Raw genomic sequence first — 22,484 nt, 5'->3', positions numbered from 1 at the left:
TGTTCTCTCATCCAGAGTGGCCTCTCCCGGGCATCTCTCTTCCTTTCCTGCCCTGGGGCTTTTGTCGGCCTGTGGTTTCATCTTTGTTGACTTTGTCTCCCTTGTTTGATGGTCAGACCCTTGATGGCAGGAACCTTCTCTGTTTTTATTCGGGGTTCTGAGCACCGGAGTGGAGCCAGCACGCAGGACTGCTGCTGTGCGCTGGGTGACTGTGCGTGATCCAGCAGGTGTTCGTTACTCATGTACAGATGTCTTTCGACACTTCATTCTTCTGTCAGGGTCAGGATTGGGATTGGCTTTTACAGTTGATTTCAACAGTAGAGGTCAAACCTCCAGACAGGGCCATGACTCTGGCTTCAGACTCTTAAATGTGTCACCCAGTCTTTGTGTTCACAGAGCTTTGCTTCTTTTTGGCCACTTTCTTCATTTTGCTTGACATCTACGTCGGCAGTGCTAACTTCCTCACAAGAGAAAGTAATGAGACAAACTGAGTGAGTGCTCTAGTGACACCTGAGGTACCTGCAGTCAGCAGTGATACTTAAATATCTGACTAAATCTCTGTTGTTTGGGCCTTGTTTCAGGTTGCAAAGGAGTTTGGCTTCCAGAATAATGGTTTCTCGGTTTACATCAATAGAAACAAGACTGGAGAGATAACAGCATCATCCAATAAGTCCCTCAACCTGCTGAAAATCAAGTAAGTGCCCCCAGGGAGGAGAAGTGGGGAGGATGGTGGGTGACACCAGTTGTCTACGGAGGCTGCTTGGTTCACACCTGGTTGCTCCTCAAGCCCCTCTTATTACAGTCTCTTCACCAACTGCAGTGCAGGGGACCCATCGTATTTTCCCCAGGTGTTAACAGTCACACGATCTAGTTATTGGTGAGCTGGTTTGATTGACTTGCAGAATTCCAAGACGTGTGTCACTTAGCACTAAGTTACGGTCTCAGGCCATGTGTGCAGCTGTACCCTCAGCTGCTCCCCTGCAGGTTAAGGACCTTGAATGGAGCTCTGAGCAGGGTTCTGCCTCGGGACCTGCATGGTGGGCAGGTAGGAGGGCCAGCAGTTGGGCCCGTTGCCCATCTTCCATTTCTTGCTGACAGGACCTCTCAGGGTGCCTTGGAGCTGATTTGACGTGTCAGGAGGGGATTTCAGGGTGCAGAGCCCTCTTGCTGCAGCCCCACCTGCTTCTGTAGTTCACGTGTTTTCCCTCCAGGGGTGGAGCTGAGTGGTGACAGATTGCAGTCTGCAAAGCCGAAAGGAGTTATTTACTGTTGGGCCCTTTACGGAAGTATGCCAGCTCCTTCTAAATGGTTGGCACATGATCACAACTCAGTGGGCAGGACCCTTCACATGGGTTCAGTTCCTGAGAGAGCAGCTCCCCGGCCAGTCTGCAGGCAGCGTGGCCGCCCTTGCCTGAGTATTGGGCTGGGCTCTGCTGGCAGCTGACTGTGTGCCCATTGACCAGAGTAATAGGCAGTTTGGGCCATTTGTGTGATCATTTCAGGGTTTACAAATTATGTCCAGGAAAAAAAATTTACCATTATAGCGTTGATTTGTTCTTCAACTGATATTTGTTGGGCACCTGCTGCAAAAGCCTTTAGATAGAGCCTTTTGTTGTGGTTTGTGTCCGTGTCCAGTGTGGACAGTTCATCTTTCCTCCCAGCTGGGAAAGGGCCTTTGCCTCTGCAGATCACTTCTCAGGAGTGTTACATGTGGGTTTGGATTCTCACTCCGCCACCTACTTACTGGCTGTGTGCCTGGGACAGTCACTCACCCTCCCTGGGCCTTACCACCTTGGCCTGCTGGGTGCTGCTCACCTTTGCCTGGTTGCACGGTGCCTGCACGTGATAAGCACTGAATTGACTGCTCTGTCTGTAAGAACTACTCTGATAGCTGTAGACAAGAAGGGAGGCTGCCAAACGACACACCGCGAGACCAAACCGACAAACGAGTGTGGTCACACCAGTACCAGGCCAGAGGCGTGGGGCAGCACAGCCCTCCCAAGGCGCTGGGAGTGGTTGTCCTTCTGAATTTCCTGGAGTGTGTGTAGCTTTCCTGCAATAGTTGTGATGCCTACTGGCCAGTACGGATCTGAACCTGCGGTCTCCGTGCGGTCACTGCCGAGTCACCTGACTGCTCCACCGTGTCCTTACTCCCTGGGCTCTGTGTGGTTCTGTCTACTTCATTGTAGTGACCTTTTCTTCTCTGGCTGTTTTTGAAGTCTCCTGCCCTCTTTGAGTCCTCCAGTTTCCTTTGGCCTGACCAGGTGTAGGTTCCTGGTTTGTCATTTGTTTAATCCTACTTAATATAGGTTATGTTTTCTGTGTCTGCAGCTCAGCTCTGGAAAACTCATGGTGGTTATCTCTAAATTTACCTCTCCCCATTCTCTTTATTATTTCAGTGGTTACATTTTCACTTTTAAATACTGTTTGATTCCTTTTCTACAGAGAGGGCTTTCGTTTGCTTCTGTTGGTACGAGGGAGTGCTATGGACCTGGCTCCCCTTTTGAGACAGTTTTTGTCTTCAGGCTTTAGAGGTGACTTTCCTGTTACATAGATGGTGGAGGCAGACAGGATTCCTCCTTGGGTTTTCCCTGCTGTTGAGACATCCTTAGTCATTTGGCTTTGTGTAGTTTCAGGCTTGGCAGCCCGCTCTGGGTGGGCAGGCTCTGGGCCTCGTCAGCTCCAAAGGTCCCTGTGACGAGCTTCCAGAGGGCAGCTCTGAGCTGTGCTCCTGCTGCTCTTGTTTGAACTACTCCTGGAGTTTTGGACCCTTGGGGATTCCTCACTTTCTTTAGCTCTCAGCAGTGCATTTTAGCAAATATTTGTTAAAACTGACGTGACAGCTAAGTGCAGCGTTCCATAGCTGAGGGTGCTTGGGAATATCTGATCCCTGCTATAAGTAGAAGCCTCTCCTTATAGTTTGGCAATTTTATGGCCCTGAAGTGATGGAAGGAAAAGAGGGGAGAACAGATGTCAGAGTAGCTACAGCCCCACCTCCGGTCGTGCTGTGTGCCAACAGCTGAGCCCTGCCCCTGTCTCCTGTCCCGTGCATCTGGCTGGCAGCTGCTGAAACTTTACCCAGTGGCGGAGCTGCAGTGCTTCTGTGGGGACAGTGCTGGGCCGAGTGCTGCAGACCGTCTCTGGTCACATGGCTGAGTGCTGCTGTGAGCTGCCCGGGGTGGCACATGCTATGTAGCCTCCAGTTGTAGAGTTTACTGTGAGTAAGGTCCTGCATTTTGCCAGCAGTGCGAGGCTGATCAAGGGAGGAACACAATTTACCCAGGAAGTGATAGAAAACCAAATGCTGCTGTTGGAACTGTGAATTCTGGCAGCCTTTTTGAAAGCAGAACGTCAGCAACTTTAAAAAACAAACAAATCCTCCGTCCACCAGGGCCAGCGCCCTGCTGAAGGAAAGCTGTGGCTGCTTGTCTTGGGGCATTTCCTTCTGTGGTGTTCCTGGTGGCAGGAGCCACAGAGGCGTGGGCCCACCAGTGTGGGAGCCGCAGAATGAATCCTGGGATGGCTTCACTGGGGAGCATCGTGCAGCCATCAGAAGTGACGATTAGACGAGACTGTGTTTGGGTGGATTTTGTGAGGTGGTGTTGCATGAGAAAAGGAAGTATAAACAGTATGTTTTAAGAATCTCATATTTGTCCAGCAGTGACATACGCATACATGTGGGGTATGGGTGCAGGAATGTAGAGAAAGAAATAGAAGGATGTGTCCAAGGCAGATGGGATGTAGGGGCTCTGAATAGGGGCTAAGGAGTAAATGAAGGAAAGTGGGAGCCAAGCAGAGAATGAGAGGGAGAAGCTGCCTGCACACGCAGTCCATGTTGTGACTATACAGCTGACCCTTGAACAATGCGGGTGAGCGTGTGGATCCACTTATACGTGAATATTTTCTAATAAATGCATAGGTCCAACCAGTATTGAAAACAGTATTTTCAGTCTGCGGTTGGAAATCTGCAGGTGTGGAGGGCTGACTGCATTGATCTGAGCCATCTTATATAAGGTTGGCGCCCAGCCCCCGTGTTGTCCCAGGGTCAACTGTGTCTTCATCTGTGCAAAACCAGATAGGTCTGTGGGCGTGCTCATACGTGCTGAAACCCGGTTGTGAAAGAAGGTGCAGTTCCAGAGACCCTGCTGCCGACCTTCATAGAGTTAGGAGCAGAAGAGAGATCGGAGAAGAGAGTTCTGGGCTTTTAAAAGTGGAAACCTCATTGTTTAGGCTTTCAGGGTGGTTGGTGTTTGCTTTTTGCAGATGCCAGAGATTCTTGCATCCAAGTGGATCTGTGCAGCTCAGGTTCTAGAAGGGCGATGGGCCTCACCTGACGTTTGTCATTTAACAGGCATGGCGATTTGCTGTTCCTGTTTCCCTCGAGCATTGCTGGGCCCTCATCTGAGATGGAGACATCAGCCACACTGGGGTTGAAGGCCTTCGGTGCTCCCAACGTGGTAGAAGATGAGATTGACCAGTACCTGAGCAGACAGGACGGGAAGATTTACCGGAGCCGCGACCCACAGCTGTGAGTGCTGGGCCAGCCTGCTGGCTTCAGGGCTCAGTCGGAAACTGTTTATAGAGCGTCCTTGTAGCGAGGGTCAGATGAAGAGCCTGAGTCTGCAGTTTGACCACCTGTTTTCTGATTAGGTTTCACTGCATTATTTGTAACCTTTCTCATTGTTTGAATCTTTGGGTGTATTCCACGTGGACTTGAGAGTTTTCAGGTGTTTGGAACTAAGATTTGAAAGAAGGAGGATCATTAAACCTAGTCTTTACCCTGATGTGCCCTAGAGAGACTTGACTGCTCCATGGTAGAGGGGGCTTTAGAACGTGTGCCGGGCACTGGTTTCCAGCGCTGGCTCCCCACCTGTGCCTTTGAGCTTCATTAGCAGCCTTTTAGAGGGTGCATGTGCACACCGACCTGTCCTCCGAGCTGCAGAGCCTTGCCTGTTAGGGGATATCAGCTGTCTACTCAGAAATGTAGAGCTCACGGGCATCTGAGAGCCTGAGCCTGTTTAGAAAGGGTTCCAGTTGAGCTGGGAGGGACCACTCGGCTTTCCCACCAGCCATCTCTGCCCTCCTCCCCTGAGCTCATCTGCACTGTCCCATCGCATGTGCAGAGCTTCCGAGGCTTCTGACCAAAGTGACTGAAACCCACAGAGCCAGACGTCCTCTGTAGGCTTTTCCCCAAAATGTGTGTGACGGGGTGTTTTCCAAACCCGGGTTATTTACCTACCACTGTCAGGGTTTTCCCCATATCCATGGACCACCTTCCTTAGTATTTGCTTAACATTTGTGTGTTTTTTTAAATGTTGACTTAGCTGCAGGCTGTTTTATTTTTTTATAAATATATCTTTATTGATTTCAGAGAGAGGAAAGGAGAGGGAGAGAGAGAGAGAAACATCAATGAGGAGAGAGTCATTGATCAAGCCCACAGCCGGGCATGTGCCCTGACCGGGAATCGAACCCTGATCGCCTGGATCCTAGGCCGACACTCAACCGCTGAGCCACACCCGGCCGGGCAATATTTGTTTTTCAATGACCTTAAATCCACTCACTTTTATTTTTGGTTAGTGTCACTTTAAGCAGTTAATGTCCATGAAATCACAGGTTTGAGGTGCTGGTCATATTTTTTCTAATACACATCAAAATTAACAGAACTATTAAAAACATTCACTGGGTACCATCTAAAATAACTTCACTTTATTAAGTCTGATGTACTTTTTAAGCATTCGAAGCTCCAGGAGGCAGCAGTAGGAGAACAGGCGTGCTAATTGCATTGTTTCTCTGCCATGCTCTTCTCAGATGCCGACACGGGCCGCTGGGGAAGTGCGTGCACTGTGTTCCTCTGGAGGTGAGTCTGGATAAGTCCTGCTTCCCAGTGGCTAAGTACTTCCCTGACCCTGCCCTTGCCCGGGTGGTTCAGAGAGCTCATCTGTTATTGCCTGGAGTGCAGGCTACAAGGAAGCGAGCCGTTATTTATGGCACTGACCTTCTGGGTGGATTATGAATGGCTCAGGCGTTCGTGATAAAGGGGCCCTATTTACTGTGGGCTCCCTGGACAATCCTTTAAAACGTGACACAAAGCTGGGCCTGGCAGTTTCGTGCTCATGATTGTTTTGATTTACTTTGCCCTGCTTCTCACGCCTCCTCTGCTGATTTGTCTGGTGAGATTGAGAGTTACCATAATAATGCTGACTGGTACTGGCTAACCCTGAATTTACAGCAGGAGGCCAACCCAATTTTCTCCATGAGACTTCTCTTGCTTCATCTTGTGACACTTTTTTTGCAAAATTTTCCCGATATTTACTTGACTTAAAACATTTTATAGTTAATGTTCATTTTCCGTTTCCATCTTGAAAAGATAGTTGGTGCCCAAAGAAAAGGTCTATTCTGGCCTAGAGTGATAGTGAGAGCCAGCCGTGCTCCTCCTCGCCCTCTGTGGCCTGGTCCTCCCTGCTGCACCAGGCTCAGCTGCCCACGGGCCTTTTAGCCACAGTGGGTGTGTGACTGGTCTGACTGTATCTTGGCAGCCATTTGATGAGGACTACCTGAACCATCTCGAGCCGCCTGTGAAGCACATGTCCTTCCATGCCTACATCCGAAAGCTGACTGGAGGGGCTGACAAGTAAGTGACTCAAGTGCGGCCAGCCCTTAGAGTTTGTTTTGTGTGTCTGCTAGGCATTGTTGCTTAAAGCCACTGGGCATGTGAATGAGAAAAGCAGAGATTGGGGCCTGGGCCCAAAGCACTTGAATCCATGGACTTTGCCCGATTATGGAAAAGAAATGGGTGGGTGGAAAATCCGACGGCCTGCTGTTGTCCACGGAGCCAGAGTATTGGGCAGATGCCAGGTTGGTGATGCCACTGGAGGCCCCCAGGGACCTCCTGACCTCACCTGAGTGTGTGGTGCATGAAGGTGGATGAGCTAAGGTGTGATGGTGGCCAGTGTGTCTGGCATCTTAAGCTTTTCCTCAGCTTTTTGGAAAAACAGAACCACCCCATGGCAATGTCGGACCCTCGGTCAGCCCCTACCTGGACCTGGGGTGGAGCAGCCCAGTAGGACTGGAGCAGTGGCACTGTCTAAGCTGGGCCATCTGTAGGCTCAGGCAGGGGGCATGGGTGGAGGAGTGCAGGCCAGACAGTGGCCAGAAATGGCAAGCTTTGACCATTTGATTTCTTTTAAACCATGTCAAATACTTGCCTGTGTGACCCCTTCTGTTGACTACGTGCTCACCTACCCAGAAAGTGATAGACTTCCTACCACGATTTTATAATTCCTGCCAGTGCAGCAAGAGAAGGTGGCTGAACCCAAGTCAGCAACACTGTGTGAGGGATGTCATGTGGGCCTGACTGTAGTTTTTCTCTGACAACCTGCTGAAATCCTAAAATGACTTTCAAAGAAGTTAGGCCAGGAGAAAAAATCCCACCAGAAACTCATTCTTGCCTGTCAGTGGATAAGCTATGGAACTTTATGGACTGGGGGATGACTGTGTCAGCCTTTCTTCTGTCTGGGTCCAGGACTGTGGACTTGGCAGGGGCACGTTTGTAGCTGTCACCAACCTGCAGACAGACATGGTGGCAGCCTTCGCTCCTGCATGCCCCCAACAGCAGCCAGTGGCTGATGGAGACAAGGTCGCATGTTTGGACTGTTTTGTGAACTGGAAACTGGCAGAGAGCTCACCCCAAGTTCAGAGTGGGGCCAGTGCTTCTTTACGGGCAGTCTTCTAACCACAGTTTTTTATTTTTGCCAGAAGCAGAGTGAAGATATCTTTGTTCCATCTCCCAATCAGGTTTTTCCCATAAATAATTTTTTATAGCTGTCTTAACTATGAGTCTCATAGTGTGAGTGGTGCTGATAAATTAATGAAACTTGAAAAGGGCAGCATTTCCCTTCAGGGGCACAGGTTAGGTCAGTAGATAGTCAACAGTATATATATATATTTTTAAGATTTTTTTTAAATGGGTTTTAGAGAGAGAGGGAGGGAGAGAAATATCAATTGGCTGCCTCCTGCACGCCCCCTGCTGGGGATTGAGCCCACAATTGGCACATGCCCTCACCGGGAATCGAACCTTCCACCGACTGAGCCACACTGGCCATGGCTCGACAGTGTTTTGAAAATCATTGTGTTAGTGGTAGACATTGGAAGTTAGGGTGGTGTATGTGGGAGAAGGGTTGTGTGCCCTATAGTCTGAGAGCACCAGACAGGCGGGGCTCCACCAGGAGAGCTCAGACTTCCTCCTGCTGCTCCTGCACCTGCTTTGCTCCGTAGAGCTCTGCTCAGAGTATGAGGCATCTGAATTCCCAGTCTTCTGCCAGGCTTTTCATGTTGTCATGTCTAATTAAGTCGCCTCTTGTTCAGGGGGAAGTTTGTTGCCCTGGAGAACATCAGTTGCAAGATTAAGTCAGGGTGCGAGGGACACCTCCCGTGGCCCAATGGTATCTGCACGAAGTGCCAGCCCAGCGCCATCACACTGAACAGACAGGTGAGAGGCTCAGGTGGACCCTTCTGTGGAATCGCACTGAGATGTGCCTTTTGAGATCTGAAGCTCTTGCGAGCAGGGGCGGGGCCTCGGTTTTTTGTTTCCCCACCTTGTGTGGAGGCATAATTTTCCTGGTGCCTGTTTAAAATGCTCAGTGCTTGTGACTTTGCCTTTTAAGAAATTGTGTCTGGAAACTTGTGAAGCTCTGTCCTGCACCCAGCTCAGGGCACCTGTCCAAGCCAGGTTAAGAAGGGAGCTAGTCTGGAACAGGAGAGGAACCAGGGAAATTGCATGTGTTGTTCTGGCTTTTCCTGCTCTGTGGCCCTGCCCCCTGAGAATAGTCACCCCATGCTCCCGTTTGCTCCTCAGGATCCTGAGGCTTCCTGGGCTGCTTGGGAACCTTTCTTCCTCTCCCTTCTCTCCTCACTCCATCTCTGTCCTTTTCTTTCTTTCTGAGAACTAATCTTTCCTCTAGAGAGTTTGAAAAGCTCCATTCTAGGTGAAATCCCAGTAAGATTATTTTGAATTAATTTATTGAGGAACCCCACCTCTACCCCACCTACCTGCCCACTAGAATCTGAGGTGGTGCTAAGCGCAGAGCACATTTTTAAAAGGCGTGTGTGTTAAGAGCCGGGTAAAGCTGTTTATTTTTACCTATGTAGTTTTATTAACTATTGTCACCCAATAAGTTTAACTTAAGAACGGCCATTTGTTTTTGAAGGATGTTTTTGTTTAGCCCGCTGTTGTTGACTCTACAGAAATACAGGCATGTGGACAATATCATGTTTGAGAACCACACAGTTGCTGACCGCTTCCTTGACTTCTGGAGGAAGACGGGAAGCCAGCACTTCGGGTACTTGTATGGACGGTACACGGAGCACAGGGACATTCCTCTGGGCATCCGGGCCGAGGTGGCTGCCATCTACGAACCTCCTCAGGTGGGTCTGCGGTGCCCTTTCAGATGTACCTGCTTTTCTTTCATCCTTTGCACAGTCGGTGTGTCCGTCCGTCTGTCTACACACACACGCTTGCGCGATCCGTATTTTCTGAATCACTGGAGAGTAAGATCACGGTTCCGAAATACTTCAGTGCGTGTTTCCAAAGAAGGAGGATATTCTCTTACATAACAAGTACATTTACCAACCTCGGTAAATCCTGTTGATTCAGTGCTTTTATCTCACCTGCCATCTGTAGTCCACTCCTGTCAGCTGCCCCAGAGTGTCCCACAGTCACTCCCTCTCTTCTGTGATCCGTGTGGTATGTCTTTCCCGGCTGCAGTCACCTCTTCCAGGAATGATGGAGGCAGAGTCACAGGTCACGCAGGTCTTTACCCTGAGCCCCACACACAGCCGGCTGAGGACATAGTGCCGGGATTGCCGCTGTGTGGGACTGAAAATGGGGAGGATTTTTTGGTGGGAGGGGGAGGGCCCTTAGGGTATATCTCTTACTATGTTTGTTTTTTAAGATTTTTAAAAATTCATTTTTAGAGAGAAACATTAATGTGAGAGAAACGTCGATTGGTTGCCTCCTTCACTCCCCATATGGGGGATTGAGCCGCAGCCAAGGCATCTGCCCTGACTGGGAATCAAACCAGCAAACTTTTGGTACATGGGATGATACCCAACTGAGCCACAGCGACCAGGGCTGTTACTGTGTTTTAAAGTTACTTGAGCCCTGACCGGTGTGGCTCAGTTGGAATGTCACCTTGTACACTGAAAAGTTGTAAGTTCAGTTCCTAGTCAGGGCACATACCTAGGTTTGCAGGTTCAATCCCCAGTTGGTATGTGTACGGAAAGGAAACTGATGTTTCTTTCTCACATCAATGTTTCTTTCTCTCTCTCTCTCTCTCTCTCCCTCTCCTCCTCTCCCTTCCCCCCCCCCCCCCTTTCTCCTCTCTCTAAATTCAATAAGTGCCCGCCTGGGCATGGCTCAGCAGTTGAGCATCGACCTAGGATCCAGGAGATCGGGGTTCGATTCCCAGTCAGGGCACATGCCCAGGTTGCAGGCTAGGCAGCCGATCAATGAATCTCATTATTGATGTTTCTATCTCTCTCTCTCCCCCTCCTTTCCTCTTTGAAGTCAATAAAGATATGTTTAATAAATAAATAAATTCAATAAGCATGTCCTTGGGTGAGAATTTAAAAATAATAATAAATTAAAATTACAAAGAAAAGTAAAGTTACTTGGGAGGTCCTCTCTGTATGGTGATGCCACCAACCTGTTCCAGTCTATGCTCACTTGTCATCTTTTGTTTTGAGTGTTGAGGGGATGGCTTTATGTGTTCAGGGCACGAGTTCCAGGTAACAGTGTGCACACAGCTGCAGCTTACCCTGAGGTGCCACAAAACCAAGATGGACTGGGGGTGGCTGGCGGGATGATGGGGCGCAGTCAGCATTAGTGGCTGAGCGAGGTACTGGTATACAGTGTTTTCTGTAAAATTCTGGTGACTTTGCTATATGTTTGGGGGGAAATTGCACATTTCTGAAGCCAGACCTACAAACAAGGTACCCTCCTCCTGTCTCCTCTCTTCCCCTGCAGGTTGTGCCACCTGCGCATCTCTAGTCTAGGCCTCTGAAGTCTGACTTTTTAATATAAGCAGGCACACACAAGTACTCACGCTGTCCCCTGCCTTCGTGTCTGCGGGCCTGCTCTGCACGGCACACCTCTGTCTCCAGGCTGTTGTAGAGAGCACGCCAGGACCAGGGTGTGAAACTGCAGCACATGGCCACTGGCTGGCCTGCAGGTCTGTGCTGTGGCACAAGTGCCAGTATCCCCCCGGCTGCATTTGCACTGATTTTGAGTGTAGTCTCCCCCCCTCCCCTTGGCATTTGCAGTATTTACTGAGAGCTGTAGATGAAGTGCTTGACGGTGCCTTTGTGTGGTTCACTTAAAAGGAGACACTAGGTGGCAGCAGAGACCCCACCAGACAGAGCCTGGTATCCCGCCCTCGGCCCTGCATGTGCTTGGATAAGGAGGCTCCCAGGGAGGCACGAGGTGCTCCAGTTCAGTGTTAGGGAGACTTGTTCATGAAGAGTTCCAGAGTTCTTTTACGAGTATAGTTGAGCAAAAAACGGGAACAGAAACCTCTGGCACCCAGACTACGAGCAGTGTTATCAGAGGCCCCAGTTTGGGGGTCCTGGAGGTTGGACCAGGTGGCCACTGAAAATCTCTAGCTCATTAGAAGTTGAAGCTCGTGCTGCCACGTCATGAAACGAGATCCGCAGGGTTTTCCTAAGTGTGTGATCTGACCTCTGCCGGGAAGGTATTAACGATCTCCAGGTGGGTGATACCAGCAACAAGCAGTTCTGTGGTTTGTCAGAATGTGACTGACTTACAGATCCAGTGAGGGACTTCGGTGTGGGCTTCCCTTCACTGTCCCGGTTCTGTGGTTTGGGCTTGTGCTCGGCACCACACTTGTTACTGACGACCCACAACCTGCATTTCAGTGCGGATTAAAGGTTGCCCAAACATCACCCTCTCCAGGTCAATGGCCAGTTAGGCTGTATGTGAGCCAGCCGGAGCCTGAGCCCACCTACTGCTCCGAGCTGAGCGCTCTGCCCACTGGCCAGCAGTTTACCGATTCTAGGCAGCGTCTTTGCTGAGGGCGTGCAGGTCTGTCGCTGTCTCACTTGGGACCTTGTCTTGGAAGCTTAGTGCTGTCTCTGCAGGTGCTGCACAGGTTTTCCTGAGGTGTATTCTGAGAACAAATGTTACCTTACAGCTCTCATCCTGTCTGATCTTGCCACACCTGTTTAGAGTGAAACTTTATCCAAGGGCACTTTGAAACTAACAACTTTTCCCAAGAAAGAACCTTAAGAAACCGTGTACAGAGCCCTCCTTAGTCCCCCAGCCCCCATGTGCTGCTTGCGGGGCTGTGGTGTCCACAGCCTGCACATCATGTCTCCCTGTTCCGGGCCTTGACTGAAGCACGACAGCCTGAGAAGGGGTGAGCCCGGAACAGGTTGGCCTGGTGGCCTTGAGCTCTCGCTGCTGCTGGCACTCTCCTTGGGCCGGGGGAGCCCAGTGCTCCTTGTGACTGGAGTCAGAAGTGGCGCTGTGGGCGGTATGCTTTTCTGCGCCCACTTCTCTAAATCGGTCTCTCCCTTTGATGCCGCCAGATTGGGACACAGAACAGCTTGGAGCTTCTTGAAGACCCAAAAGCTGAGGTGGTGGATGAAATCGCTGCCAAACTTGGCCTGAGGAAGGTACTGGCCTTGGGCCCGGGCTGGGGGGCATCGTCTGGGACTGAGCTCAGCTGCTTGTGGCCAGGTGCAGGTCATGGTTCTGTAGCCTCACTTGTGTTTATTGGGTGCCGATGGCTTTGTGTTTCTCTGATTTAGAGTAAAATGAGAACATTTCCCTGAGCGTGAAACAAACGATCCCAGCGCAGGGCTGTTACAATTAAATCTGCCAGCCACACTTCCTGCTCAGGGGGGAAGCAGCGGAGCCAGACCCTGTCCTGCCAGCCTGTACCCCTGACCTCCCCGCTGCGCACACCCTCGGGTGTGAGCTCTCCTTCGTGCTCCTTGGCTGCCTCGAGCCGAGGCCCGTCCACAGTGCTCACGTATGCTCGTGGCTGGAGCAGGTGTTTCCTCTGCAGCCTCACTGAATTCCTGCTTATAGCGTAAGCGTCAGAGCACATGTGCCTCCCAATTTCCCCGGCCCTCGGAGGACGGGGCAGAGCCTCTTTGTTGAGTCTGTGGGTCTAGTTTATCTCATCACGTCCTTGGTAGAGCTTCCCGGAGCTTTAAAGATGGGTTTCTACAGATACATGTTAGGCTGGGAGTCTGAACATGTCTTAGAAAGCTCACTCCTAGTAGCCATGCAGGTTTATCCTTTGCTTCCCAGTCAGTTTAGGCAGTGAAAGTCAGTTCCTCCAGCACGCAACGGGGAGAAACTGGGAATTTGCTTTCTAACTTGGGAGCGTTAGTGTGAAGTCACTTCACTGATGTGAGGGAAAATGTCCCGTTGTTTCCAGTGGGTCAGCATCTCCATTTAGGGCCCTATTCCTGTTTCAGTTCTGGAAGTTTCTCTTGGCGCAGTGTTCTGACCTGTGTCTGTCGTAAGCACATACAGTTCGTGATTATCATGATTATGACAGGATTTGAAGTTACCTAAATGCCTTTTCCCTAAACACTGCTTCCATATCCTGCTCACCTCAGGCTGAGGTTGGGCCTACTCTGCTTACTGCTTACCGCTTACCAGCACTTGTCCTTAAGCCTCACTTTCTCCATTGCCGTCCTCCTCGTGTTTTCCATTCATTTGGGCATTTTTAAAGGAAAACAAAAGTCTCGATTTGCCTGGTCACGTGTGCAGGGATGGCTTTGAGGAGTTCTGTGTCAGAGCTGTGCGGGTGAGTGTCCTGGGTGCCAAATCCCTTCTCCAGGAACATAAGTGGGTGTATGCTGGATCCCAGCCTGCTCGTAGGCCTCCCAGCCAGGGTCTGCTTCAGGACGGCTGGAGGCGTGGGCATGGGAGGGCCAGGGGTCAGGGAGCATGTAGACAGATGCCATCACTGCAGCAGGACACACTGTGGAGGCCGCCCCTGTCCCGAGCTTGGAGACTGGCCTGAGGGAGCCCTGGCACTGGGAGTTTTGCCCTCAGGTGCCCTGTACCCTCAGGTGCTTCCTTCAGCCTGCAGTGGGGCTCCGAGGAGCAGCTGGGCACATTCCCATGGTGGTCCTCCTCCTCCTGTCCTGGCTGCTCCAGGGAGTCTGTTCTTACCCAGCACCTGAGATACGGCACCTTTATGTGCTTCCTCTTGGCAGTGCAGGCTCTGTTCTCATTGACAGTTTTCATTTTGTTGACTGTGGGGTTCCCAACACTTGGCACAGTGCTGGGCATGGACTTGGGTGATGGACCAGTGAGTTCTGCTCCTTTTGACCTGGCAGCACCAGGAGGGTGGCCTCCTTGCACTGAGCCGAGTTTGGAAGCCTGGTGTGGCCTGGCTGCTCGGGAGGCTCACCGAGATGTTTGTAAGCCCTCTGTGCAGAGGCCAAAAAGCATCACCTACTCAGGGAGAGACTCAGAAGGCACTTTCCTTTGTTATGCAGGTCGGCTGGATATTTACAGACCTCGTTTCAGAAGACACTCGAAAGGGTACAGTCCGATACAGTCGGAATAAGGTGAGGGGGCGGCACACTCGCTGACCTGCAGCTGGGTTACACACAGTGTCAATAAATTAAGCTGGTCTGTTGATTCTTTCTCGTGGAGCAAGCCCACCTGACCTTTACAGGCGTAGTGCTTCTGCCTTACTAGTTACATGTGGTTTTACATGAGGGTTCCTGATGGTCAGGCACTGTGGGCATTGGTTCACCCTAGTTTCTGACGTGTGGTAGTTTAGTTCTTGATGTTCCCTAGAGGAGTGTGGAAGTATGTTCTGACCCAGCTCTCTCCTCAGGACACCTACTTCCTGAGTGCGGAAGAGTGCATCACGGCAGGGGACTTCCAGAACAAGCACCCCAACATGTGCCGGCTCTCCCCCGATGGGCACTTTGGCTCCAAGTTCGTGACTGCAGTGGCCACAGGTACACCAAAGACCATACATCGTGAATGACACTAGTTGTCCATGTTTTGTTCCTCATTCGGTAGCTTTTCATATTTAACTTAGTTACGGCGGATTTTCTTTTCATTTTTATTTTTTTTTAATATGTCTTTATTGATTTCAGAGAGAGGAAGGGAGAGGGAGAGAGATAGAAACATCAGTGATGAGAGTCATTGGTCCGCTGCCCCCTGCACACCCCCTACTGGGGGTCGAAGAGCCCACAACCTGGGCATGTGCCCTCACCGGGAATCGAACTGCAACCTCCTGGATCCCTAGGTTGGTGCTCAACCACTGAGCCACGCCAGCCAGGATACACTAGATTTTCTTAATGGGCCTGTGAGACATCGAGTCGTCTTTTTGGTTTGTGGTAAAAATCCTGAACGTATTAGCTGCTCTGGTGGTGCCCACAGCTCTGGAGTATGGCGGCCATGCAGGTCTCTCCAAGGTAGAGACTGGTGTACCTGTGATGCAAGCTCTGTCATAATTTCACTGAAAATGGCTTCTGTCCTGCTCTTCTCCCTTCCATTGCGTACCTCTCCTGCCTCCAGATGGACCCACCCCTGTCCACTGGAACGAAAGCTCACTGACTCACCGGGCTCTGTCTATTGTTAAAAACCAATGGCCAGTATTTGACTCAGCCAAGTTTGGGCAGATGCTGGAGAATGTTTACTAGTCCAGTTTGCCGATTCTGAGAGTGTGCCCTTGGTGGAGCCTCTTTGAGGTGCCACTGTGGTGTCTCCATGCCCTGCATTCAAGGCCCCATGCTCAAGCCCCTTGTAAAGTTGCTATGGAATGTTTTTGAGTTCTTGGGTACAAACAAGCCCTATCAGTTTGTCTGCTCTGTTGGTCTGAAGTGAGGAGGAGCAGATACGGTCTTGTTCTGAACGTCCTTAAGTGGATGCTCACAGAAGGTCTCTCTCTTGTAGGTGGTCCCGACAACCAGGTCCACTTTGAAGGGTACCAAGTGTCCAATCAGTGCATGGCGCTGGTCCGGGATGAGTGCCTGCTGCCCTGCAAGGACGCCCCCGAGCTCGGCTATGTCAAGGAGTCCAGCAGTGAGCAGTACGTGCCTGATGTGTTTTATAAGGTAAAAACACCACAGTGCGGGGGCTTCGCGTGGACGGAGGACATGTGGACACGGGCCTGCTGTGCTGCGACTGGTTCTGGTGCTTTCTGGCCACATGGGCCGTTGGTCAGCGTGGTGGCTCAGTGTCAGCTGTTGATGAGGTGTTCCATAGCATTTCCGGGCCTGTCAGGCCTGTGACCGGAGTAGACCTAACCTCGCCACGTCTGGGGTATAGAACACCAGGTCAAACCATGCAACACAGACAATCTCGATTTCTAAAAATGGGGATGTGTGTAAGGGCCTCGCAGGAGTGAAGGATAGAGCTGTGTGGTCAGTGCCGAGGCCGCCTGAAGGTCCCGTGCTCTCAGCTGACACTTCAGACATATAAGTGTCCCTCCAAAGTCTCTTTCTTATGAAAGCTGTGAAACTGTTTTTATTGAGAAGGGGTGTCCGGGTTGGACATGCAGGCCAGAGACACAGTCTCATCCTCAGCTTGGGACTCGTCCCTGGTCATGATTGAGGCACCTGCGTGGTCCCCACTCCGGGTGACTTGGAGTCCACCTGGGACTGCCTGCACCTGCAGGATGTCATCTTTCTTATAGTGTGGGGTGGCGTTTATGTCTGCAGAGTTTCACTGTGTGAAGACTGTAGGTTGAAGGTTTGCTCCATAGTCACCTGACTCGCAGTGTTTCCCCGGGCGGTCACTGTCACCCTCATGTGCACAATGCGACTCTTCCCTCTGCTGACCCTTCCTCCCATAGCATGGATTTTAGGAATTTGTTCATGATGTGCCGGTGCCCTGGCACGTGTGTCCTGTGTTTGGGGTTTGTTGAGCTTGGGTCTGTGGGTTGACGGTGGTGTTTTTGTTCATTTTCTGTGTTCATTTTCTGTTGCTGCCCTAACGTGGCTGCAAACTGGGTGGTTGTAGCACAACACCTGGGTCTCACCTGACAGCTGCATACTCTGGAGTCTGGGCAGAGCCCGGCTGTATTCTCTGCCCCTGGTCTAGGCCGCAGTCGAGTGTAGGTCTCGACTGTTTCATCTGAGGTGGGAGGTGGTAGCCGCACTGAGCTTCCTGGCACCCAGCCCTCTGGAGCGTCTGTTTCTAATGCCAGCGCAGCCTTGAAAGGGCTCCTGTCATTTGACTGGGCACCCAGAGGACTCCGGGTCATCTCCCAATATTGAGGTCAGCTGGTTAGTACCTTCGATATACTGCACAGCCCCTTGTCTGAGGGTTGTTCCCAGGTGCGTGGTAGTTTCTACATGTTTTAAGTAGCACCTTTTAAAAGCATGTTTTTAAACTTGCTGTTTGAAACTAGTACTTTTTTGTATTGAGCAATGTTATTGTTACTCTCCCTCTAATTTACACGCGGGTTGTTTCGGGCTTCCCACACACACAGCATATTCTGTCTCCCTGTCCATGTTGGCTCGGTGTGCTGGCCAGGGCTTCCAAACAGCATCCAGCGTCCACACTCTGTTCCTGGTTTAACTGTGAAGGAAGCGCTTTCGGGATTTCATCATGAACTATAAACTTGCTGTAGGTTTTGTTTTGTTTTGTTTTTGTACTATCCTTTCCCAGGTCGGAAATCTGCTTTATTTCCATGTCTTGTGTGTTTCTTACACATGGCTGTGGAACCTGTGTTATTTCCTTGGTCAGGCTGCTATTTTCCATCAGTTGTTACCTGCCCGTTAGTGGGAGTAGCTGGAGTGTGGTTTGTAGCCTGGAGGACTGGAGACTGAGGAAGCAGACATGGACGTAACCCTTCTGTCCTGTGGGCCTCGGGCAGGGTTAACCGTGCTGGGGAGCAGGATATGCTGCAGGGTTTTGTAAGGAAGGAACGGCTGTGAGACCTTTCCTTCTTTGTCCTGTGAAGTTGCAGATGAGCTGCTCACGTCACTTGTTACCTTCTTGTCAGTTCTTAAAGAGAAAAGCAGTATAGTCAGGATTTCATTGGCCTTCTCCAGAGCAGGGTGGTGCCACCCACCAGTAGTGTTTGCTGCTGCCTGGCACCAGGCCCGTGTACCTTCCATTCCCACAGATGGAGGCCTGGACTCCTCTGCTGTTTCGGTGCTGGCGCCGCTGTTTCCAGACGTGGCACGTGGCAGGTAGTGAGTCAGGGGGGACCTCAATTTCTGACTCCCCCGGCATCTTGCTCAAGGTGGAGATAAAACTGCTGACACTTTGGCAGCTGCCAAACTTAGAATTAAGACGTTTTCCCTCAGCGACTGCACCAGCACTTGCTGACTCAAGTGAAAGTAGTGCACAGGGCTCGGGACCGGCTGGCAAACCACTCACTACAGGGAAGGCGGGGTGGGGAGGGGATAACCTCTGTTCCCCAGGGAAGAGAGGGGGATGCAGCACCTTTATCTTCTTGGGGAGCAGAGAGGCACAGTGGGCTAGTTAAATGTGAAAGCGAATAGCACGGCACAGGGAGAGGAGAGAAGGGCATTTAACAGGAAACCTCTCTGGAGGGAGACGCAAGCGAGCAGGTGCTGGGACATGTTCTGCATATTAGAGCTTAATTAGATCTGAAGGTGAGTTCCAGACGGGCTCGTTACGTGTGAGTTGTTGCAGGTTATTTCTTGTGGGGGCAAGCGTGTATTTTCGGAAATGGTGATTTAGTTTGATTGGATTTGATTCTTGCCTCCTGCCTCCTGCCATGTCTCCTCCATTGAGAAACATCCGCTTCTGGGGCCCCAGGACCCCCTCAGCAGGCTCCCGTCCTGGGCTGCCACTGTCGAGGCTGGTCAGCCAAGGAAACCTGGGCCCAGCCTGACCCCCGCAGAAACCAGCACAGGGCAGCCATCTCCTGGAGGTTCGGATGAGTCCTTCCCAGGTGGACCGGCGAGCCATTCAGCCCCACAGGACGCAGACAGCCAGACAGAGCTGTGCATTGTTGCAGGAAGATGTCCTTTGATGGCTTGCGATGCTCCCACGTACACAGATAAGTTTAGATGGGCTTAGCCCACTTTCTGGGAGCTCAGAGGGACAGGTTCTTGTTGGCAGGTCTGTAGTTGTGAAGAGAAGGTGAGGAAAGTGTGGATAAACTTGAGATGTGTTACAGCGAGAAGTTTCCATTTTTAAGCACAAGGAGCAAGGCCAGGTGGGGGCAGTGGGCTTGGTCTGAGTTAGGGGTGGCTCTGTGTCCCAGGAAGGTATGGAGGTGCTGGGGCAGCCATGCACCACCCTCACGCCACAGGGCGATCTGCTCGGCATCCGCGCAGGTCCGAGAGCTCTAATAGATGTAAACTTTGTGTAAGACCCGTAATTGGAAATTACAGACGCATAATTTATATATTACTCCATGGGTGATTTATATAATGTTAAGTGATGATTTAGCTAGAAAATGTAACCCCTCCTGCAGAATCTTTAATGAAAAGCATCAGCTCTCATGAATTTATTTCTAGAGCTCTGTTTGAACACAGCATGTTTGACATAAATCAGGTTTAATTGTCACTTTATGATTAATGAACATATGCTGGCCGTTTTTACCCATAATTAAACTTTATGTTCTGTGCATCTGACAAAGCAAAACAAGTGTCGACGTTGACAGATTGGTGGAGGGGTTTCCGTGTCTGTATTTGTGACTGTGGGCTCGTTTGTGTGCGCATTTTTTAGTAATGTACAAGTATTGAGTTCCATACAGCCGGGGTTTCAGAGGTGTAAGATCGTTAAGGATTAGCATTCAGGCCTGAGACCAAGAGCTTGTAGAGGAGGAGAGGGCACAGGTGTAGCCTTGGGCTGCCGGGGCCCTGACTCCCTGTGGAGACTCCCCTCAGCTGAGAGCTCTGCTGTTTCCCATGTGAGGCATCATAAAGAGCTCCAGGAAGTGATGGAAGGTGGGGTCTTGCAAAAAAGGGCACATTTTCCTTCCCGCTGTCCTGCACCTCAGCAAGAATTGTCAATGTAAAAGGTGAGAGGCACATGTGAAAGGAGGAACGTCACTGGTCAGCAAACCTCCACTCACCTTTGCTTTCCATTGCAGGACATAGACAAGTTTGGCAATGAGATCACCCAGCTGGCCCGCCCTCTGCCCGTGGAGTATCTCATCATAGATGTAAGTGGGTGTTGTCCCTGCCTGGGCTCACGGCACGGTGGAGGCGGCACTGCCGGGTGGTGGACAGTTGCCCTGTGTCAGCAAAGGACAGGCACCCAAGTGTCAGAATGGTCAGTCTCCTTGTATCCCGGAAATGCTCACAGTTTTAGGGGCTTTTTCTTTTAGTTTTTTCGCCTTAAAAACAACTTAGGTGTTAACTTCTCCCAAACTAAAGTGCCACCAAGGACCACAACTGGTTCACCCGTGGCATGTACAGGTGCTGCCCTGGCCATAGCTGGTGCCACAGCTGGGCTCATGGTGACCCTCTGCTGGGTCAGTCCTCAAGGGACACAGCCGTCACTATCTTTACGTGAGGGGCAGTGTCGTTTCCTGGGTAGAACCCCAGGAGCCCAAAAAGCACCTGGCTCCAGGGCATCTTCTCAGCTCCTCTCTGGCTGCAGACCAAGGCAGTGATGCTACAGGACGAGAGCCCGATGGTTTGCAGCAATCAGCGCTCCGTCCAGGGGGCGGGAGCCGCTTGCGCCCTGCCTGCCGCCTGCCAGGACCTGTTTGGGTTGCACTGAACTCAGGACGAGCACGTGACACAGGCTGTAAAATGGCTTTGCATTTGGAGCAGCGGGTTCCCAGGAGCCAAGCCGTCGATGCTCCATCCAATTGACAGTTCCCGAGAACATATTGATTACCTAGGCTGTAAAGGCATCTGTTTCTAGACTACCTGGAGTGTAATTAAGATGCAGACAGATGGGTGGAACACACACTTAGGAGGAGTCTTGTGATTTAAAGCCAGCTTTCTAAGGCTGCTCTCCCAGGCCTCCCACCCCTTCCCGTTTATGAAGGAGCCTCGTTCCTGCCCTCGTGCATTGTTGTGGTTGTATTTGGTTGACAAGGGAACACTGTTGCTGTGATTCCCCAGCCGCCTGTTTCTGTGGAAAGAGTTGGAGCAGCCCCTAGCAGCAGGGCCCAGACAGGTGTGCTCAGCTCCTCACCCTGCCCCAGGCCCACGGCCTCACAGCCTCATAGCCTCACAGCCTGACCAGGGCCATCTGTTATCCTCAAACTTTGTGACCGGGCAGCTGTTTTAGGCAGCATGAGCTATGTTCCCGGGCTCCTGTGGAGGTTTTCTGGAGGTACCAGGGCATCGGCTAGTCGACCCAGAGACAGGCTGGGTAGGGAGATGTTTCAAGCACAGGATGAGGTGCTTGATGGCCTGTGTCCCCTCCCCTGGGCGCCCCAGGTTGGTGCTGAGCTCTCCAGGGACAACTGCAAGTCTGACGAGCACTTCTCCTAGTTCCACATTTGCTCACTAGCAGGTGTTCTGTTGTGCTGGTCCCCTGCCGGACCTGCCTTCTCAGTGGGAGGGACTGAGTTGCCCACAGGCTTTGTCTCAGCAGCACGGACAGCCCTGCCATTTTCTAGAACCGTGACAGTGGCTGAGACTGAGACCTGTGCATGTGACCATTCTGAGGGCTTTACGTGTCTGAGCATTTAATCCTCAGAGCAGCCTTAGGAGGTGCAGGCACCCGGGTCATCCTTATCTGGCCAACGAGCAGAGGCCTAAGCTCCATGGCCGACAGGCCACACAGCTGGGATGTGGCCCTGTCGCTCAGGTCCACACCTTCTGCCATGAGGCCTGCATGGTCTGGTCAGTCAGGCACAGTCCCAGCCAGTCACCACCTTCACTGATGTGGAACACAGAGCAGAACAAAAGCTTCACCTTTTAGAAAAGCCCCAGAGGATCCGAGGCGCTGCCATGAGTCCAGCCCGTAGGCTGCTGGGGCTCTCACACCCAGCAATGGGAACAGCCAGCTCCCAAGATGCCTGCTCGTGTATCTGTGCTGCGCCCAAGGCTCATCCTGGAGCTCGTCCAGGGCTGGAGGGGGCAGCTGTGTGGGAGGCGTGCCACACAGAAGCTGTCCTCAGGCTGGCCCTGGGTGTGAGCTCTGTGTCACAGAGACCGCAGGCAATGGCCGCCACATGGGGTGCGATCTTGGAAATTATTAGAAGTGATTCTGTTTGTTTCCAGAGTCAGTTTCAGAATTTCTTTTGGGGTGGGCCGTGGTTCACCTGTTCCTCGTTGGGATAGTCAGGGCCCCTGGCTGTTGGGAGTGATTTGGGGCTCGGGCTGCTGCCCTTGAAGGTCACCCACCCCTTGTTCATGGCACAGCTGGATTGACATGGTTTCTCTTTTTGTCCTTAGATCACAACCACTTTCCCCAAGGATCCAGTTTATACTTTTTCTATTTCGCAAAATCCATTTCCTATTGAAAACCGGGATGTATTGGGGGAGACACAGGTAAGCTCTCTGTCTTTAGAAACATAATTTAAGGTACC

The 22,484-nt window shown here is 51.4% G+C and overlaps 1 protein-coding gene across 1 annotated transcript in view; it reads left to right on the top strand.

Annotated features, from left to right (window-relative positions):
* The window catches only part of NPLOC4 (NPL4 homolog, ubiquitin recognition factor), a 36,090-nt gene that overhangs the window by 6,552 nt on the left and 7,054 nt on the right, over window positions 1–22,484 (top strand). The window contains exons 3-14 of the mRNA XM_087826411.1: window positions 582–694; window positions 4,352–4,528; window positions 5,809–5,857; window positions 6,537–6,631; window positions 8,365–8,488; window positions 9,244–9,423; window positions 12,604–12,690; window positions 14,539–14,610; window positions 14,886–15,012; window positions 15,956–16,116; window positions 20,082–20,153; window positions 22,351–22,446. Of these exons, the coding sequence (XP_087682537.1) occupies window positions 582–694; window positions 4,352–4,528; window positions 5,809–5,857; window positions 6,537–6,631; window positions 8,365–8,488; window positions 9,244–9,423; window positions 12,604–12,690; window positions 14,539–14,610; window positions 14,886–15,012; window positions 15,956–16,116; window positions 20,082–20,153; window positions 22,351–22,446 (1,353 nt within the window). The remainder of the gene's footprint in view (window positions 1–581; window positions 695–4,351; window positions 4,529–5,808; window positions 5,858–6,536; window positions 6,632–8,364; window positions 8,489–9,243; window positions 9,424–12,603; window positions 12,691–14,538; window positions 14,611–14,885; window positions 15,013–15,955; window positions 16,117–20,081; window positions 20,154–22,350; window positions 22,447–22,484) is intronic.

The sequence above is a fragment of the Miniopterus natalensis genome, chromosome 17, assembly GCF_054644295.1.
Source record: "Miniopterus natalensis isolate mMinNat1 chromosome 17, mMinNat1.hap1, whole genome shotgun sequence".
Lineage (NCBI taxonomy): Eukaryota > Metazoa > Chordata > Mammalia > Chiroptera > Miniopteridae > Miniopterus > Miniopterus natalensis.
Note: the sequence above shows the minus strand (reverse complement) of the source record. Positions and strands in the feature narration are given on the sequence as shown.